Genomic DNA, 19,638 nt, shown 5'->3' with positions numbered 1-19,638 from the left:
GCCCACCCAGATAATCCAGGATAACCTTCTCATCTCAAGATCCTTAACTTAATCTTATCTGCAAAGTCCCTTTTGCCACATAAAATAACATATTCACAGGTTCTGGGGATTAGGATGTGGTACTTTGGGGAGCCATTATTCCGTCTGAAGACATAAGAATGCACAGCTAATGTTAGGAGATGGACCTTTCCAGCTGAAGCAAAGGGTTTCTGAATAGTAGAGCCAGGTAAGATAGGAAAAGTAGATTGAAGAGGCATTGGGGTTTGGAGATGATACAGATCATTGAATACCAGATTAAGTTTCGGCTTTATCTGTATAAAGTAAGAAAGCTTTGAAGGTGGGTGAGCAGAGAGTTAACAATGAAAGACGTAATCTAGCAGACTCCAGAAGACCCTAGAGTATGTATATTTGGTGATCAAATAAAACCACAAATAAAAGGTTTGGGACCAAGAAACTGCACCAAAGTGAATACATTGCTGTTTACTGTCAAGTCTCTCCTTTCTGCTACATGTTCCTTGAGAATCCATAATAAATGACTGATGAGTTATTTCCTCTCTTGAATTCTAAATTTTTTGTCTAGTGGAAGTCTTCAGCTGTGCTATAACTCATCTGTCCTAGAAGAGTCTGCTACAGCAATTGGGAAAGTGTGTTTGGGGTGGGGGGAGGAGGAGAGGGGATAAGATGTGAGTTAATTGATTTGTCCAACTGACTGGAGGAGGCTGAGCTTTTCGGGAGTTTCAATGGTTTGCAAAGACAGGGACTTCAGTTTTTGGTTGTAAACAATAGAAACCTAACTCAGACTGACTTACAAAAAAGTAGAATCTACCAGCTTTAAATTGCATCAATATGCTGATGATTTTTATTTTTAAGCAATTTTTTTTTGGGGGGGTGGTGTTCTGGGTCTTAGTTGCGGCAGGCAGGCTCAGTTGTGGCATGCAAACTCTCAGTTGCTCCGCGGCATGTGGGATCTAGTTCCCTGACCAGGGATCGAACCCCGGGCCCACAGCATTGGGAACTCAGAGTCTTAACCACTGCGCCACCAAGGAAGTGTCCTGATAATTTTTTTTTTTTTTTAGCGGTACGCGGGCCTCTCACTGTTGTGGCCTCTCCCACTGCGGAGCACAGGCTCCGGATGCGCAGGCTCAGCGGCCATGGCTCATGGGCCCAGCCGCTCCGCGGCGTATGGGATCCTCCCAGACCGGGGCACGAACCCATGTCCCCTGCATCGGCAGGCGGACTCCCAACCACTGCACCACCAGGGAAGCCCTCCTGATAATTTTTATAAGTTTATTTATTTTTGGCTGCGTTGGGTCTTTGTTGCTGCATGCGGGCTTTCTCTAGTTGTGGTGAGCGAGGGCTACTCTTTGTTGTGGTGCGCAGGCTTCTCATTGCGGTGGCTTCTCTTGTTGAGGAGCATGGTCTCTAGGCTCATGGGCTTCAGTAGTTGTGGCTCACGGGCTTAGTTGCTCCGCAGCATGTGGGATCTTCCTGGACCAGGGATCGAACCCGTGCCCCTGCATTGGCAGGCAGATTCTTAACCACTGCGCCACCAGGGAAGTACCCCCTGATGATTTTTAAATTGACATTGCCAGCCTGGATCTCCAGTCTCATACATACCCAAATGCCTAGTGGCTAACTCTACTTGGATGTCCAATCAGCAAATCAAGCTCAATATGGCCAAAACACTGTTCCTGATCTTCCCTTTCTGGCTGTCCCTCACCAAATCGACTCCTCCCACAATCTTTCTCAATTTCAGTTAATGAAAACTCCACTCTCCCAGTTGCTCAGGTCAAATGCTTTGGAGTTAACTTTCATTCGCCCGCCACATTCCAAACTGTCAAATAATTCTATTGGCTCTACTTTCAATCCATTGAAAATCTGACCATTTCTCTCTACCTGTACAGCTACTACCTCACTCCAAACCACCATCATCTCTCACCTAACTGGTCTTCCTGCCCATGCCTCTATTCAGTTTATTTTCCATGCAAGAGCCAGAAGATCCTTTAAAACATAAGTTAGATCATGTCACTCCTCTGCTCAAACTCTTCCAATGGCTACTGATCCTACTTAGAGAAAAACCAAAGTCATTGCAACAGCCTACAATGCCCCGCACAATATGGCTTCTCGTTACCTTTCTGACCTCATCTTTTACTACTCTTTCCCTTGCTCAATGCACTCCAGCCACATTGGCCTCCTTTCTGTTCCTCTAACACATCAGGCATAGTATGTACCTGTCATTCCCTCTGTTTGGATCATTCTTCCTCCAGATAGTCACATGGCTTAATTCCTCACTTTCTTCAGATCTTTATCCAAATGTTATCTTAATAGTGAGGTCTGCTCCGATCGTCCTATTTAAAATTGTAATCCCCTTCCACATCTATCCCCTTTCAATTTTATTTTTATTAACATGGATCACTAACATCTGTACGTTTTACTTATTTAGTTTATTGTTTATCTCTTCTCCTACCCAGAATGTAAATTCCAGGAGAGCAAGATGTATGCCTTTTTTTTTCTTTTCTTTTCTTTTTCCTTCGGCCGTGCAGCGCTGCTTGCAGGATCCTAGTTCCCCAACCAGGGGTCAACCCAGGCCTCCAGCATTGTAAGCACAGAGTCCCAACCACTGGGCCACCAGAGAATTCCCTCTATGCCTGTTTTTGTTCACAGCTGTATCTTCGATGCCTAAAACAGTATCTGACCTATAATGAACTTTTCAGTAAATATTTGTTGAATAAATGAATGAAAATGGTTGGAGTCAGGTTCTCAGCATGCTATTAGAACTCTCTTAGCTTCGCTTTCCTCTGCATTGACTTCATTCTCAAACAGGCTTGAGGTGTTACGGGTAATGGCATGCTGGCTACCAGCAGCTCCAGATTTACATTCTCACAATTCAGCAGCCTTAATGGGAAGAGAGTGCCTCTTTCCTGATTATTCCAGTGAAAGCCTTAGAAATGAGTTTTATATTCTGGCTTGGGTCAAGTGTCAATCCCTAAAACAGTCTCTAAAGGTAGAGCAAGAAAATGCTGTGACTGGCCAGGCCTGGGTCATGGGGCTTCCTGGGATGGGGGTGAAGTTCAGCTCTACGTAGACTGAGAACAGGGGAATGTAGTTCCCTAAAAGGAAATGGGGTGCTATCACTTGAAGAAGAGGGATGTAGATTTGGCCAGCAGAAACAACAGATGTCCATCACATCATAAATGATGACCCACCCAGCAGACCTAGTCCAGAACAACATTCTTCTCCTGCTCCTCCATTTTCACCTCCAACTAGATCAACCCCTGAACGTTGGTAAGGTCCTCTCCTCCTAAATGCCTTTTCACCTGTCTCTGTCAGTTAAGGTATTCCCCGTCCCTAAATGCCCGGTTCAAATATGATCTCCCTTACCATGACTCTTTAACAGATGTGGTCTCTCTCCCACTTCTGAGCATCCTAGTTGTTTCTACTTCTCTTGTCGTTATCTTTTCACACTGTACCCTATATCTTACTTATTTGTACACATTATGAGCTGTTGTGGAAAAGGGCCGTTTCCCGCGGCAGCAACTGCGGTGATTAGATACGCACCAAGGCCGCCAGGGCGCGCCAAGCGCCAGGCGCGAGGCAGCCGGGGGCTGGAGGCGCTGTGATTGGCAGTTGCGGCAGTCAATCGGGCGCAGGCGGGGGCAGGGTGGGGCGGGCCGCCCTAGAGGCCCGTGGGCGAGAGGCGGGGCCTGCATGAATGGGGCGCGAGGCGCGCGGCTGCAGTCGGCGCTCGGGGGGGAAGCGGGAGTCCCGGCCGGGAGTGGGTGGGAGGAAGCGAGGTGGGGAGGGGAGGGAAAGAACGCGGGGGGCGGGGAGGGGCAGCGCCGGGGCGGCGCGCCGAGAGCGGCGAGGCGGCGGGTGTGAGCTAGAGCCGTGGCCGTGGTTCCTGTCGCTTCGGTGCCGCTGTCCGCTGCGCCGCCTCCTGCCGGACCCCGAGGAGCCCCCGACCCGGCGGAGGAGTCGGGACTGGGGTAGCAGGCGCTGAGGGAAGAGTCGGGTCCGAACGGCCGCGCCAAAGACCCCCGGGCGTGGAGGTGGGGGGCTGAGGCCCCCGAGGGGGCCCCGCCGCTATGGGCAACCTGGAGAGCGCCGAGGGCGGCCAGGGCGAGCCTCCCTCTGTCTCGCTGCTGCCGCCGCCCGGCAAAATGCCGATGCCTGAGCCCTGTGAGCTGGAAGAGAGGTTCGCCTTGGTGCTGGTGAGAGCTGAGCCTGGTCCCTTCCCCCTCCTACCGCCCCGCAGGTCCCAGCGCCCCGGGTGGGTTCCTTGGTCCGGCCCACCCCTTCAGTCAGGGCCCCCGATGGGTCTCGGCCCCCAGCGCCTTCCCAGGAACCTCTGAGCAGCCCCGTCGGGGACCTCCCAACCGACGCCTCAACCGCTGGACACTTAGGAGGAGGGGTCCCCAACCCGGGACCGCCCCAGGATCCAGACTTCTTCCTCTTCCCTTCCCCTTCTGCCGCCCTTCGCACTTCTCCTCACTTCCCTGACAGTCTCCGCAGGTCCCTAGGATTCTCATTCCTAAACCTTTGGCTGGTGCGGGGGAATTCAGAAGCTCAGGGCCGGCCCACTCCCCAGCCTAAGTCCGGGTTCTCTGACTGGGGAGACCGCCTCTCGTGTTAACATGGAGGCTTTCCAGGGAGTGGGTCCTACTCCCAGCCCAGACCAGATGTTTGGGGGAGAGGAGGGGGAATGGAGGGGGACTGGCAGCTCGTGAAGGGGGTGGAATAAAGAGTGATGCCATTCTACTTATTTTCAGAACGGCCTGCAGGCATCCTGCAAAGTTACAGTGGGTTTGCCTAAAAGAGCTGAACATGTGGATAAGCCATTTCACTAGTGTATTTTTCCAATTGAAACAATACACAAACCATCCTGCCTCCCCCACCCCACCCCTTTTATGTTAAGCCCTAGTGGCTGGTTTGTGTTTTTTGCCTGTGCTTCTTTTTAGTCTTTCTGTAGGTTCCTAAATGATCTGTATGGATGAGTTTTTAGAGCTGACTTTGGGATTCTTCTTTGATGTGGGAACTGGACATTGATGTCGGTGGCTCTGTGGACAGAGAGCGTCTGAGCTGGTATCACTGAGATGGAGGCAGAGAATATGTCGGAGCTAAAAATGAAGTTTTGGAGAAAGAAAGTGAGCTAGGTGAAGGAACGTTTGCTAACAGAGGTAAATCTTAGAGAAACTTGGGGAAATAGTTCCCAGTTCCTCAAAGAACTCTCTAAGAGGCAGTGTTAATGCTGCCGTTATTGTTACTATGGCCTGAAGGGCTGACTTTGCCTTTGCCTGTGAGGAGGGTTAAGTTGTGACTTAGCAGCCTTATTGGATTTCATCTGCTTTGGAATAGGAAGATTAGATCTGTTGGCACCAGTGAAGCTGTCTAGAGATCCTGGCCTCTCCGATGGTGCAGAGCCTGACATCAGCCCACTGGCACCATAGCCAGATCAGAGAGGGTTCACGGGGTTCCAAGGGGAAGCTGGCACCTATCTGCCCATCAGCTCTGTGAAGGGCCAAAGGGATCTGGGCCACATGTCCTGTGGCCCTCTGCATTTCCCCCAGCATACTCGGGGGATGGGGTGAGTCAGTGATTACTAATGTGCTGTGGCCATCTCAGAGGCTGAGGAGAGCCTGGGACTTGGTGCCCTTGCAAACAAGAGCTCAACTGTTGGGGGAAAAGAGTGGGAGGGAATCTGCCCTCCAGTGGGGGTGTGAAAACCCCCATGGAGTGGCATGAGGTAGCTACAGAAATTGGAGAAAAAGGGATGTAAAGGGATGTTCAGAGGTGGACTGGGTAGGGGGCTGCCTTAGGTAGGCGCTACCAGGCTGTTTGTTGTGAGAGCTCAGAACCAGAGTTGGTCATGTCCTCACTGGAGTTTGGTTGACACATTTGTTTAGTTGGCAGATTAATGGCTTAATATTTACAAAATGCATATGGTATCCTGATTACTAGCCAGAGAGCCTAGGTCAAACTGGGGACCGTACCACCCACTTGTAAGCCTAACTTTCAGCATAAAGTTTTGATTTGTTTCCTCGTGGCTTTTGTTTTCGTCTTGTTACTGTGTGCCTGAGCCGCTGCTAATGGGGAGTTGTAACAGGGCAGGCCAGGGCTAATTAGCTGTCTTAGGAAGGGAGGAGATTTTACCTCAGTTTTCTAACACAGGGAAATCATGCTTTCTTGGGGATTTGAGTTCTTCGCTAGGGACTCTTAAAGATCCCTCTTTCCTCTGTTTCTAAAACATGCCCTTTCCAGTATCCTTTGGGAACAGTACTGACTATTGGATGTTTGACCCTGGAACAGGCTCATGTATATTTCCTGACAGTCAGGAGAAGCATAGTACAGTAGAAAAAGCAGGAGCTGTGTCTTAGCGATCATCTTAACCTCTCTGAGCCTAGATTTGCTCATCTGTACAATGGGGCTAATGATTACCATCCTGGTGGGATTTTGAGAATTGAGGGGTGTATATAAGGTGCTTGGCACCCAGTAGGTACTCAATATAGATCAGTTTCTTTTCTTGATTGTGTAAAAGAGTAAGACAGGTTGCTCCTTTTATACCATTTTCTTCCCCAGATTGATTTGGTTTACGGACAAGCTATTTGTTGGTTTTGCTGAAGTGATGTACTGGTGTCCTGGTTAAGCATATGGATTTTCAAGTCAAAGTGGGCTCAAATACTGGCTCCTCACAGTCTCCAGTTAGAAAAGTGTTTGACCTTAATCAAGTTACTTAATCTTTTTGAGTCCCAGTTTCCTCTTATAAATGAGGATAATAATAGTATTTGCCACATGAGGTTATTGTGTGAATTTAATGAAACTAGAAGTTAAGTACTTAGTTAGCAGAGTCTGGCATCTACTATATGCTTGGTAAATGGTAGTTTTTAAATGTGTAACTCTCAGCAGTGACTCAGATCTGAGATCACTTGTATTCCCAAAACGGTATTTTAAGTTCAGTAATCTGATGAAACCAGTTACCCTGTTCTGTATAGCCAGACTCAGGATATGCTGCTGCTGTTACATGGAGGGCTTCCCCAGTCCCACTGTATCTATGGAAACCCCCCCTGAAAAGCACCCTGGCTGGGGAAGTTGTATCATTGCTGAGTCAAGACCACAGACTCCCAGCTTTCTGGTGCAGACACATGATCTGACCCACAGCCTGTCAGCCGAGGTTGGGTAACTCGTCTGAAGCCATGAGGTGGTTTGTGCAGGACATAGTCCTACCCCAGCCCAGTGCCCTAATCCAGGGCTTTCCTGCTGGTATGCTGGGATACTGATCCCCTCAGCCCTGGTCCCGTCTGGCTGGATCAGCTTCCACCATTTACCCTGTGTACTGTGCAAATAGTATTTTCTAGGTGTGTCCTGATGTTAAAAAGGTTGTGAAGCTGCTGTGTTACACTGTTTTCTTGGGATCCTTCCTTACCCCCTGTCTTGGCAGCAGCCCCTATTCTGTTGAGGACTGAGAAGTTTAGGATGGTCAGTTATTGGAGCTCCTCTTTATTAATACCAGGATGAGATCTCTGGTCCGGTAAAGCCCCCTTCTGTGTTTTGGTCCTGACTAGTCTACTACCTTAGTTGCTCAGAAGCTAGTATGCTGGCCAGTACTGGCCTTTCCTTAGATAGAGAGGGGAGGCAGAGGGCTTTAATGGCTTTAAAAGGATAGCTGTTTGCTTTTGCTGTGTTTGCACCCTGATTTTTCTGTTTACTGGCTTACTACAGATTTGAAACGAAGTCTAAAGGTTCTAATGCCAGAAAAAGCCCTGGATATCCCTCAAGAGGAGGCTCTCAGGGCATGAGGGTGGGACTGTGTGACGGGCTGTCCCTGCCGTGGCCCCTCCTTTCACATTTCCCTGGTGAAGACTGATGACTTGGGGTTTTGCTATAAGTGTAGCATTGATGTGGGAGCTAAGCTGGCCTGGGTGCTAGTTGTCAAGAGGCTTTGAGAGGCCTCCTTTGACATAGAAAGGGGCTGGGAAAAACTTGGACTAAATATCAAGTTCCAAATCGCCATGGTGGAAATGTTTTTCCCAGCCCTGGGGATTGTGGTGAATTAGTTCAGGCTGGGATAGAACTTGGGGGAGGGTAAGGGCCCTTGACAGCTGTCAGAGCAACCCCCTCATTTAGAGACCCCACTGAGAAGACCCTAGGGCACAGAGAGAAACCTCATTCCTTGACTTTCCCATATGACCCTGCTTTAGATTGGGGAGGTGTAGGGGTAGGTGGGAGGGAGATGGAACTGATGCAGTGGACTCCTTGTGATTTGGGAATGTTTTCATGGCTCAAAGGGAAGCTCAGCTTTTTTCCTTTTTCCCTTAAAGTAATACTCATTCTCTAAAAACAAGTTTGGGCAATTTAGAAAAAAGAAAAGATTGAAGATTTAGGTTGAAGGAAAAAGTCCATATTTTCTCCATTCCTTTAGCAAATGGAGGCAATGTGTTTTATTTTTTTTATTTTTATTATTTTTTTAAATTTATTGTTTTATTTTTGGCGGTATTGGGTCTTCGTTGCTGCGTGCAGGCTTTTCTCTGGTTGTGGCGAGCAGGGGCTACTCTTCGTTGTGGTGCGTGGGCTTCTCATTGTGGTGGCTTTTCTTGTCTCGGAGCACAGGCTCTAGGCGTGCAGGCTTCAGTAGTTGTGGCACACGGTCTCAGTAGTTGTGGCTTGTGGGCTCTATAGCTCAGGCTCAGTAGTTATGGCTCACAGGCTTAGTTGCTGTGTGGCACGTGGGATCTTCCCGGACCAGGGCTCGAACCCGTGTTCCCTGCATTGGCAGGTGGACTCTTAACCACTGAGCCAACAGGGAAGCCCGACAATGTGTGTTAAAACTTTCCATGTTTTTGTCTTTGCATAGGTTTTTTTTTAAATTAATTAATTTTATTTATTTATTTTTGACTGTGTTGGGTCTTTGTTGCTGCGTGCGAGCTTTCTCTAGTTGCGGAGAGCAGGGGCTACTCTTTGTTGCAGTGCGTGGGCTTCTCATTGTGGTGGCTTCTCTTGTCACAGAGCACAAGCTCTAGGCGCACGGGCTTCAGTAGTTGTGGCTTGCAGGCTCTAGAGCGCAGGCTCAGTAGTTGTGGTGCACGGGCTTAGTTGCTCCGTGGCACATGGGATCTTCCCAGGCCAGGGCTCGAACCTGTGTCCCCTGCATTGGTAGGCAGATTCTTAACCACTGTGCCATCAGGGAAGCCCTCTGCACAGGGTTTTGTACAATGTTGTGATAGTAGTGTGTGTGTGCGTGTGTGTGTGTGTGTGTGTACACACACATATATTTATCCAACATGGCTTTTTTTTTTTTTTGCTTTTGTTATTTCGTTAGTTTTCCCAGGATAGTCACTGTAAACATTTTTAAATGCTTGCACAATGGTCCATCAAGTGAATGTACCATTGTTTACTTAACTCTCCTCCTCTTGTTGGACATTTAGGTTGTTTGCCTCTATTTGCCATCATAAACAATGCTGTGATGAACATCTTGGTGTACCTTTTCAATAGTTTAGAGTTTTCCTTGGGATAGAAACCCCAAATTGAACTTCCTAGATTGTAGGATATGTTTTTAAGGTCCTAAATACATATTTCCACATTTTTTTTAAAAAGAGAGTAATTCATGTGAGTGTCCTTAAAGGGAGGTTGCAGGATTGAGGATAGCTTCTTTTCTCCTGATTATGAAAATAAGACATATTTAGTAAGCAAATTTAGAAGTAAAAAGTGTGAAAAGTATAAAACATATGGAAAAGTATAAAGAAGAGCGTTAAAATCACCTGTAATCTCTCCATTTACTATTAACATTTTGATATACTTATATATATTTTAACAATTAGAGTCATACGGTGCATATTGTTTTGTAAACTGATTTTTAATTTTACTATTTGAAGCATTTTCTCATTTGTCTAAATATTCTTCAGTCTTATGATTTCATGGCTAGTAAAGTATTCCATAATACAGTATTTTATTACTGCCTTATATTTCTCTCTCTCTCCGCTTTTTGCTACTATAATTAACACTGTGATGAATTTTCTGTGCATAAATATTTGGGTGCATGTCTGATTATTTCCTTGGGATAAATTGCTTTTAAAGGCCTTTGAGAAGTATGCCTTCTAAAAAAGTTGTTACCAGTTGTCTTTTCCACTGATAGTGTGTCTCCCTTTCTCCATAAGCTAACCATTACTGCATGGTTTAACTTTAAACACCTTTGCCAGTTTAATTAGTGAGCAATGGTGTTTTAATTTGTATTTCTTTTAACATTTCATCATAAGTGTTTTGGCCATCTTTTTTTTTAAAACATCTTTAAAAATATGGAACACATCACGAATTTGCGTATTATCCTTGCGCAGGGGCCATGCTAATGTTCTCTGTATCGTTCCAATTTTAGTATATGTGCTGCCAAAGCGAGCACTTGGCCATCTTTTTTATGTGTTCTTAGCTCTCTGCTGGGGATTTATTATACATACATATTTCTATGTAATAAATGTATATGTTTCCACACTTGTTCATTATAAAATATTTTTCATATATGAAAGAGCATATATAACCATTATGTAAGATTAAAATAATAATGAAATGGATAACAGTGTATCCACTGGAGAGTTCTTGGAATTGCTTCCTGCCCCTTAATTTCTTCTCTCTGCTATTTTATCTGGGATGAAAAAGCCCTTTAGCTCAGGACTTATTGGGTCTGTTTCTGCAGCTGGGACAGTCCAGGTGGCAGCCACACCAGTGCTTCATAGCTCTGTCTGTGGGGAAACAACCACTGCAGCTGGTGAGAACAGGAACTGGTTGTGGTGGAAATAGCTAATCTTCAATGAAGTGAAAAAAGAAGCCAAGGTGGAGAGGAAATGAGACCACAGATCCTCCCCTGCCCCTGGGGTTGCCTGGGAAGGCTGGTCGGAGCCAGGGCCGCAGTTCCGTGGTCGAGACCAAAGAATCTGCCCCAGAGCTGACTGTAGTTGGCCCAGGGGACAGCAGCGCTGGCGGCCTGAAGTCAGCGTGTTATCTGCTCAGCCAGGCTGGTCACCTCCATTCTGGGGAATGTTTCTCCTAAGTCTGCGCTGAGCTGAAGCAGTGCCAGGGAAAGGCCAGGGGTTCATTCCAGTTCGGAAATGCACTTCAGAGAAGAGGAAGGACCTTTTTCTTAAAAGATAAGAGAGGGTGCTGTCTCTACACAGCCCCTGCCCCCTGCTCCTTGCTGGGTACTCTAGGGCCCCCTCTTTTTGAATAGCACCACATGGGAACTGAAGGGTTTCGAGGTTGTCATCCATGAAGAAGAGGTTTCCAGAATAGAGATGAACTAGGCAGCTAGAATCCCTGAGTTCCCATTTCCAGTCTCACTGCCTCCCTCAGCAGAGCCACATTTTTCTATCTTGTTTTCCTTCCATGGGAGAATGAGTCCCCCAAGAAAGATATAAAGGTATTAGGCTGCCTCTCTGTCCTTAAAATACTCTGGTTGTCTGTGCCTCCCACACTCCTCTCTACTTCTTCTGTTTTCACCTTTCAGAATCCTCTTTCCAGAATCTCTTATGCTTTCTGTCTTCCATCACTTTACAACGAAGTTGTGGGTTGGAAGTTTGTGTGGTGGGTAGGGGAGGACCTGGATAGGGTTTTGGCGGAGCAGTTTCCCCCCCCCCTTTACTAATATGCATACTCTTCTCAGTTTATAAAGTACTTTGAGGTACTTGAAGGGTGTTCTAAACAATGTTCAGAACCACGAGGGGATATCAGAATTATTTACGTGACAAAATTTGCAAGTAGAGGAAGGATTTAGGCTGTTGTATGCTCGTGATAGTTCAATTCTTGTCCTCATCTCTTTCCTCGTTCCCTCCCCATCTCATTTACCACCTTCTCACCCTCACCCGGGTTATTGACAGAGCTGGATGGGCTGGTGGTCCTGTCTCTGGGTCCCTAAAAACATTAACGGGGAAGGAATATACTCTCTTCTTGCCCTGCTTGCTCATTTCTACTTAGATCTGGACTAGAGAGTGTCACAGCCCTCCTCCAATTGCTCATGCCATCTCTAAGTAAGAGCTGGGCATGAGCCTTGTGTTTGGGTACTTTTGGAGATGGTTATCTTGTTTTAAGGACTAGCTACAGTTTAGAGCAGAGTTAGTTTCCGCTCAGTTTTTACCAGCTTCCTTGCAGGGAGCTGGAGAGCCAGTCCCTAGATCTTCCCAGTATTTCCCGTGAAACCTTAAAAAAAATATGTCCTGGAAGGAAGTAGCTGGTTTGAGACTCTTGCAGGCTTAGTATGTTTTGAAAGAAAAAACATCAGTTTTGGAATCAGAAGACTTGGGTTCTGGTCCAGCTTGATACCCTTTTTTTTTTTCTTTTCCCCCAGCTGATGACCTTAGGCAAAGTCTATAACTTTTCTGAGCCAATTTCATCCTTATGAAATTGGTGATGATCATACCTACTTTACAGGGTTTTGAAGATGTTTAAAGTAGACAACATAATGAAAATAGTTTATAATCTATAAAGGTTCTACAATTAAATGTTTGTGGCATATACATTACCCAGTATATACCACCCCTATTCCCATCAGTTAAAGTGGTTTTCAGCTGGGGGAGGTACTGTCCCAGAAGGGAGCTTTTTTGGCAAGTGAGGATGTTTTGGTTATCACACTGACTTGGAGTGGGGAGGGGCGAGTTACTTCTGACATTTAGTGCCCGAGGGCTGGGGATGTTAACCATCCTACAGCATTTGGGTCAGTCCCACACAGTAAAGAATGATCTTACCCAAAATGCTGATAGCGCTTCTGCTGAGAATTATCTTCTACTAATCTGTACCTCTGTTGTCTTTTTTTGGGGGGGGGGATAACTCTGTTTTTTTGGTTTTTTAAAAATGTATTTACTTATTTATTTTTGGCTGCATTGGGTCTTCGTTGCTGCGTGCGGGCTTTCTCTAGTTGCGGCGAGCAGGGGCTACTCTTTGTTGCAGTGCGCGGGCTTCTCATTGCAGTGGCTTCTCTTGTTGTGGAGCACAGGCTCTAGGCGTGCGGGCTTCAGTAGTTGTGGCACGCGGGCTCAGTAGTTGTGGCGCACGGGCTTAGTTGCTCCGTGGCATGTGGGATCTTCCCAGACCAGGGCTCAAACCCGTGTCCCCTGCATTGGCAGGCGGACTCTTAACCACTGCGCCACCAGGGAAGTCAGGTGTTTCGTTTTTTTTTTTTTAATTTTTATTGGAGTATAGTTGATTTACAATGTTGTGTTAGTTTCTACTGTACAGCAAGGTGACTCAGCTATACGTATACATATATCCCTCTTTTTGGGATTTTCTTTTTTTATAAATGTATTTATTTTATTTATTTATTTTTGGCTGCGTTGGTTCTTTGTTGCTGTGTGCAGGCTTTCTCTAGTAGCGACAAGCGGGGGCTACTCTTTGTCGCGATGCACGGCCTTCTCATTGCAGTGGCTTCTCTTGTTGTGGAGCATGGGCTCTAGGCACGTGGGCTCAGTAGTTGTGGCTTGCAGGCTCTAGAGCACAGGCTCAGTAGTTGTGGTGCACGGGCTTAGCTGCTCCGCGGCATGTGGGATCTTCCCAGACCAGGGCTCGAACCCATGTCCCCTGCATTGGCAGGTGGGTTCTTAACCACTGCGCCACCAGGGAAGTCCCTGGATTTTCTTCTGTACCTCCGTTGTCTTGTGTCCCAGTTGGGGATGAAGCTTTAAGAGCAGTAAAAGTAAAGGCAGAATAACAGTTTTTGGTGCTTTCTTGGTTTTCCCATTTCCTATTACACCTTCAAGCAAGAGGTGGACATCCATCTTTTTATTACCTCTGTCTGTAGGTTTAAGGACTGATTCCCTGGTTCCTTCTGTACTGTGGGCTCTACCCTAAAACTTGTCAAGGAGCAGTTTGGGGTATACATACTTCACTGCTGACCTTTACTAACCCCATTAGCTCCTCAAGCCAGGGTAAACGTTCTTTTAGGTTGGGAATATGTTTGAGAGCTTTTTGAACAGTGCTTCTGGATCTTTTGAGTAAAAGACTCTTTTGAAAATCTGATTAAACTTGTGACCCCTAATTCTGTGCACACATACAGTCCTTTGGGGGTTTAAAACCCATTCTTGGATCTGCTAGGGAATCCCTGACTTTGAGCCTAGAGGAATGGGAAGGGAGAGCTGGGCGAGGAGAAGCCACTGCAAGAGCTCCTTGACACAAACAGTACTCAATATTTTTGTAAGGGGAATGGAGCCCTTACAAAAGGGCTATCAGTTCAGATAAAATAATGCCTCTGCTGGTGGTTCCAAAAAGAGAGCTTGTTGAAACTTGGTTGACTGTCATTCAGAGGGAGATACTCTGGCCCTTGGACATCTTAATTTAACTTAAAAAAAATTTTAATTTAATTTATTTTTTATACAGCAGCTTCTTATTAGTTATCTATTTTATACATATTGGTGTATATATGTTAATCCTAATCTCCCAATTCATCCCCCCCACCCCGCCCCGCTTCCCCCCTTGGTGTCCATACGTTTGTTCTCTACATCTGTGTCTCTATTTCTGCATTGCAAACCAGTTCATCTGTACCATTTTTCTATATTCCCCATATATGCGTTAATATACGATATTTGTTTTTCTGTTTCTGACTTACTTCACTCTGTATGACAGTCTCTAGATCCATCCACATTTCTACAAATGAGCCAATTTCGTTCCTTTTTATGGCTGAGTAATGTTCCATTGTATATATGTACCACATCTTCTTTATCCATTCGTCTGTCAACAGGCATTTAGGTTGCTTCCATGACCTGGCTATTGTAAACAGTGCTGCAGTGAACATTGGGGTGCATGTGTCTTTTTGAATTATGGTTTTCTCTGGGTATATGCCCAGTAAGTGGGATTGCTGGGTCATACGGTAATTCCAGTTTTAGTTTTTTAAGGAACCTCCATACTGTTCTCCATAGTGGCTGTATCAATTTACATTCCCACCAACAGTGCAAGAAGGTTCCCTTTTCTCCACACCCTCTCTAGCATTTGTTGTTTGTAGATTTTCTGATGATGCCTTAATTTAACTTTGACTAAGGATACTTTGTGGTGAGGTCTTCCCCTTTGAGCCAGACCCTCAACCTCCAGGAACATCCAGGTAGGGATGACAGGATGTACTTTGACAAGCCAGGGGAACCAGTGGCATCCTTGCAGTGAAGCCCAAAAGTTAGGTCATATCCTATGTTTTGAGGTACTGTCTGCCCGAAGCCACAACTCTCTCCAGCAGGCCTAAGGTCTCTGGGAAAATCCAGGCAGTTGTGGCTTCCCAGGGTGTGCCTTAAAGAGGACTTTGACATCCAGTCTCTAGCAGTTACTTCTATGCTTAAATCCTTTTGCTTTCTACCTTACAAACAAACAAACAGACAAAAATTACCTATACTTTTTTTGACTGCTCAGAATATTTCATACCAAAATTTTTGAAGAAAAATTCAGATCTTTTGGGGGCTTTATTATGAAAAGTAGTTTTTTTCAGAACAACATTAAAAATGTTTTTTTTTCTGGGTGGAGTCTCCCATCTCATCCTTATAGGAATGGCTCAGTGTCTGGTCTCCACCAAATGCCTAGATTTAACTTGTATAGGTTAAGGAAAGAGAATTCAACATTTGTCGGGTATATGCCACATGCTTTTACATGTATTATCTCATTAAGCTTGACAACAATACTGTAAGGCAGTTATTTCACTTCTTTTTTTATTAATTTTTATTGGAGTATAGTTGCTTTACAGTGTTGTGTTTCTGCTGTACAGCAAAGTGAATCAGTTATACATATACATATATCCCCTGTCTTTTAGATTTTTGATTTTTTTTTTTTTTTTTTTTGCGGTACACGGGCCTCTCACCTTTGTGGCCTCTCCCCCTGCAGAGCAGAGGCTCCGGACGCGCAGGCTCAGCGGCCATGGCTCAGGGGCCATGGCTCAGGGGCCCAGCTGCTCCGCGGCATGTGGGATCCTCCCGGTCTGGGGCACGAACCCATGTCCCCTGCATCGGCAGGCGGACTCTCAACCACTGCGCCACCAGGGAAGCCCTTCCTTCCCGTTTTGGTAACCACAGAGCATTGAGTAGAGTTTCTTGTGCTATACAGTAGGTTCTCATTAGTTATCTATTTTATACGTACTAGTGTATATATGTAAATCCCAATCTCCCAATTCATCCCACTCCCCCTTCCCCCCTTGGTATGCATAAGTTTGTTTTCTATATCTGTGTCTCTATTTCTGCTTTGCAATTGTTCATATGTACCATTTTTCTAGATTCCACATATAAGCGGTATTATACGATATTTTTCTCTTTCTGACTTATTTCGCTCTGTATGACAGTCTCTAGGTCTATTCACATCTCTTCAAATGGCACTATTTCGTTCCTTTCTATGGCTGAGAAGTATTCCATTGTATATATGTACCACATCTTCTTTATCCATTCCTCCGTTGATGGACATTTAGGGTGTTTCCATGCCTTGGCTATTGTAAATAGTGCTGCAATGAACATTGGGGTGCATGTATCTTTTTGAATATGGTTTTTATTTCTGTTTTGCAGGTGATAAAAACAGGGCTCAGAGGGGTTAAGTAACCTTGAGAAAGTCTCAGCTTAGATGTCACTTGGAGAGGCCTTAAGTAAAAATTTTTGGTTCGATTTTTCGTTAATGCTAAAAGGACTGCTAGAAATACAACTTTTTTTTTTTTAGCTGTGTTGAGTCTTCGTTGCTATGTACAGGCTTTCTCTAGTTGTGGCGAGCGGGGGCTACTCTTCGTTGCAGTGCGTGGGCTTCTCACTGTGGTGGCTTCTTGTTGCGGAGCACGGGCTCTAGGCGTGCGGACTTCAGTAGTTGCAGCTCGCAGGCTTCAGTAGTTGTGGCATGTGAGCTCAGTAGTTGTGGCTCGCAGGCTTAGCTGCTCCGCGGCATGTGGGATCTTCCTGGACCAGGGATCGAACCCATGTCCCCTGCATTGGCAGGTGGATTCTTAACCACTGTGCCACCAGGGAAGTCCACAACTTCTAAAAGATGCTTAATCCTTGATTATATATATATATATTTTAAACTGCCTAGAAAAATTTCTGGAAGAATACAAGTAAATCTAATAACAATGATTACCTCTGAAATGTAGGGAGGGAATCATAATAAGAGGAACAGGAAAGTCAAAGGGAATTTAGCTTTATCTATAATGTTAACATTTCTTACAAGGAGAATGTATTTATATGTCAGTTATATAATTAAAAGTTAAATAAAAAATTCTTAACCTCATTAGAAATCAAGGAAATGAACATTCCAATGCTACACTTTTTTTTTTTTTTTTTGCGGTACGCAGGCCTCTCACCGCCGCGGCCTCTCCCGCTGCGGAGCACAGGCTCTGGACGCGCAGGCTCAGTGGCCATGGCTCACGGGCCCAGCCGCTCCGCGGCACGTGGGATCTTCCCAGACCGGGGCACGAACCCGTGTCCCCTGCATTGGCAGGCGGACTCCCAACCACTGCGCCACCAGGGAAGCCCAATGATACACTTTCATACTAATCATCTGGGCAAAGTTTTAAAGATTGACAATGGCTATGGTTGTCATTAGTGGTACATTAATACACCATTAGTAGTAGTGTAATTTGGTACAGACATTTTAGAAGATGTTTTATAGGGTCTACCAGTTTCAAATGTGCATACCCTTTAACTTGGTCATCTCACTTCCGGGAAACTGTCCTACAGAACTGTTTATACATGGCATGAAGGTGCATGGAAAGGATCCCCAGGGCTGCATTGTTTAACAGTAAACACCTGGGAGAAACCTGATTGTCCATTTCCTGTCCATATCTGTTTCTTTTCCATTCATCTGGTTACTCCAGGCAAATACTGGGAGTTATCCTTAATTTTTCCTTCTTCCTTCTCCATACTCAGTCTATTACTCTGCCAATTCCATCTTCAAAGTATGTCTCAGATCTACCCATTCTCTCTATCTCTACTGCCACTGCCTCAGTCCAAGCCGATGTCAACTCTGGCTTGTATTACATCCAAACAATTGGCCTCCCAATTTCTTCTACTGCTCCTTTCTCCATCCTCCCAGCCATTCTCCACAAAACAGCCAAATTTAAAATATAAGTCAAATAGCATCATTTTCCTACCTAGAAATCTTTAATGGCTTCCTTTTGCACTAAAAAAAAAAAAGCAAACCCCTGGCCTTGGCCCTTAAGACTGCATTATTTGGCTCCTGCTGTCTTCTGTAACCTTACTGATTGCTGACCTCCACATTAGCCTTCCTTTAGTTCAGGACAAGTTCCTTTCTTGTCTCAGGGCCTTTGCACAAGCTGTTTCCTCTCCTGGAATGCCTTGTCCCTGGAGCTTCAAATGGCTCAATCTAGTTTATGCTTCAGGGCTCAGTTTTAGTAATGCCACCTCTCAGAGAGGCCTCTCTTCTTTATTTTTCTCTTAGCATCCTATTAACTTCTTTTGTATTATTTTCCATTTTAAAATTATTTGTTTAATTACTTGCTTATTATCTGTCTCCCCAGACTGTTGACTCCATGAGGGTGGAAACTTTCTGTATGCTTATCACTGTCCAGCCAAATACCTGGCTAGGCACTCAATAAATGGTTGTGGCTGATGGAATCTCGAAGATATGTGTGTGTGTGTATGTATATATATAATCGTCTAAAAAGGGAATTAAAAGAAGAGTATATATAATGTGTATATATATATATATATATATATATATATATAATGCTTTATAAAGCCACATGTTTGTATGTAAATGTTTAGAAAAAAGGCCTGGAACAGTCAATACCAAGCTGTTAGTCCCTGTGGTGACCTACGGAGGGGGATGGATAGGGTTGGGGGCCGAACAGTGACTCCTTTTTTATTCTATAAGCTTTTGAGTTGATTAATTTTTTAACAATATGTACCCATGTATTTGTTCCTCCTTTAAGGGAAAAGGAGGAATAAAAATAGGGGAGGATGACTCAACTTTTATTGCAAAAAAGAAAGCTCCTCTCTCTCACTCTCTGCGCTGACCCAAAAGAAGAGAGCAACAGGGAGAAAGGACACCAGTGAGGTCATTCCCTGCCCTGTACTGAGCTTGGCACTAGTTTTCATAGTAGAAAGAATCCTAAGAGATGCCCTTATGCCCTGAGGCTGTATTTTAAATTCTTAAATGTAGGCCCAACCTTGGTCTCCCAGACACAGCCAAGTTGTATATTTTTAGCCTGTTTCATTTCTAGGCTAGTGAAAGCTGCACCTCCAGCCTCAGTTTAGCAGGTGAAGTCAGCAAAGAGAATAAACAAGCTCTGGGCTTCACTGCAGCTAAGCTTCTCAAAGTTAAGTCAGTTCAGCAGCCCCAACCCCCAAGGAAACTATGTTCTCTAGATTCTTGTCTCCCAGAAATGTGGATAGCTAATCATTTTCACAGCTAATGTTCATTGCATGCTAATGGTATGCCAAGCATCTGGCAAAGCTCTTTATACGCATTATCTCATTTAATCACCATAACTATGAAGTAGTTATAATTATCTCCATTTTATAGATGAGGAAATGGAGGGCCAGGATGGTTAAATAGCTCATCTGGGATCACGCAGCTAGTAGGTGGTGACGTCAGAATTTGAATCCAAGCAGTTTCACTCCAAAACCCACATCCTTAACCACAATCTCCTTCTCTTTCCAGGGTCACCACCCCACCCCCGCCTTCAGTACAGCTTTGGTGGGGATT

General features: G+C 45.3%; 1 protein-coding gene and 1 non-coding gene across 6 annotated transcripts in view; one reads left to right on the top strand and one right to left on the bottom strand.

Annotated features, from left to right (window-relative positions):
- Nucleotides 1–3,832: 3,832 nt before the first annotated feature.
- Nucleotides 3,833–19,638, top strand: part of FMNL3 (formin like 3) — a 55,282-nt gene continuing 39,476 nt past the window's right edge. For all 5 annotated transcript variants that reach the window (XM_004274356.4, XM_033436360.2, XM_033436359.2 and 2 more), the window contains exon 1: nucleotides 3,833–4,211. In XM_004274356.4, the coding sequence (XP_004274404.1) occupies nucleotides 4,086–4,211 (126 nt within the window). In that variant the 5' untranslated portion in view covers nucleotides 3,833–4,085. The remainder of the gene's footprint in view (nucleotides 4,212–19,638) is intronic.
- Nucleotides 10,281–10,387, bottom strand: LOC117203042 (U6 spliceosomal RNA). Its single transcript, XR_004485622.1, has one exon. It is a non-coding gene; the product is annotated as a U6 spliceosomal RNA (small nuclear RNA).

This window comes from Orcinus orca, chromosome 11 (genome assembly GCF_937001465.1).
Source record: "Orcinus orca chromosome 11, mOrcOrc1.1, whole genome shotgun sequence".
NCBI lineage: Eukaryota > Metazoa > Chordata > Mammalia > Artiodactyla > Delphinidae > Orcinus > Orcinus orca.
The sequence above is the reverse complement of the archived record's forward strand: the minus strand, read 5'-3'. Positions and strand labels throughout refer to the sequence as shown.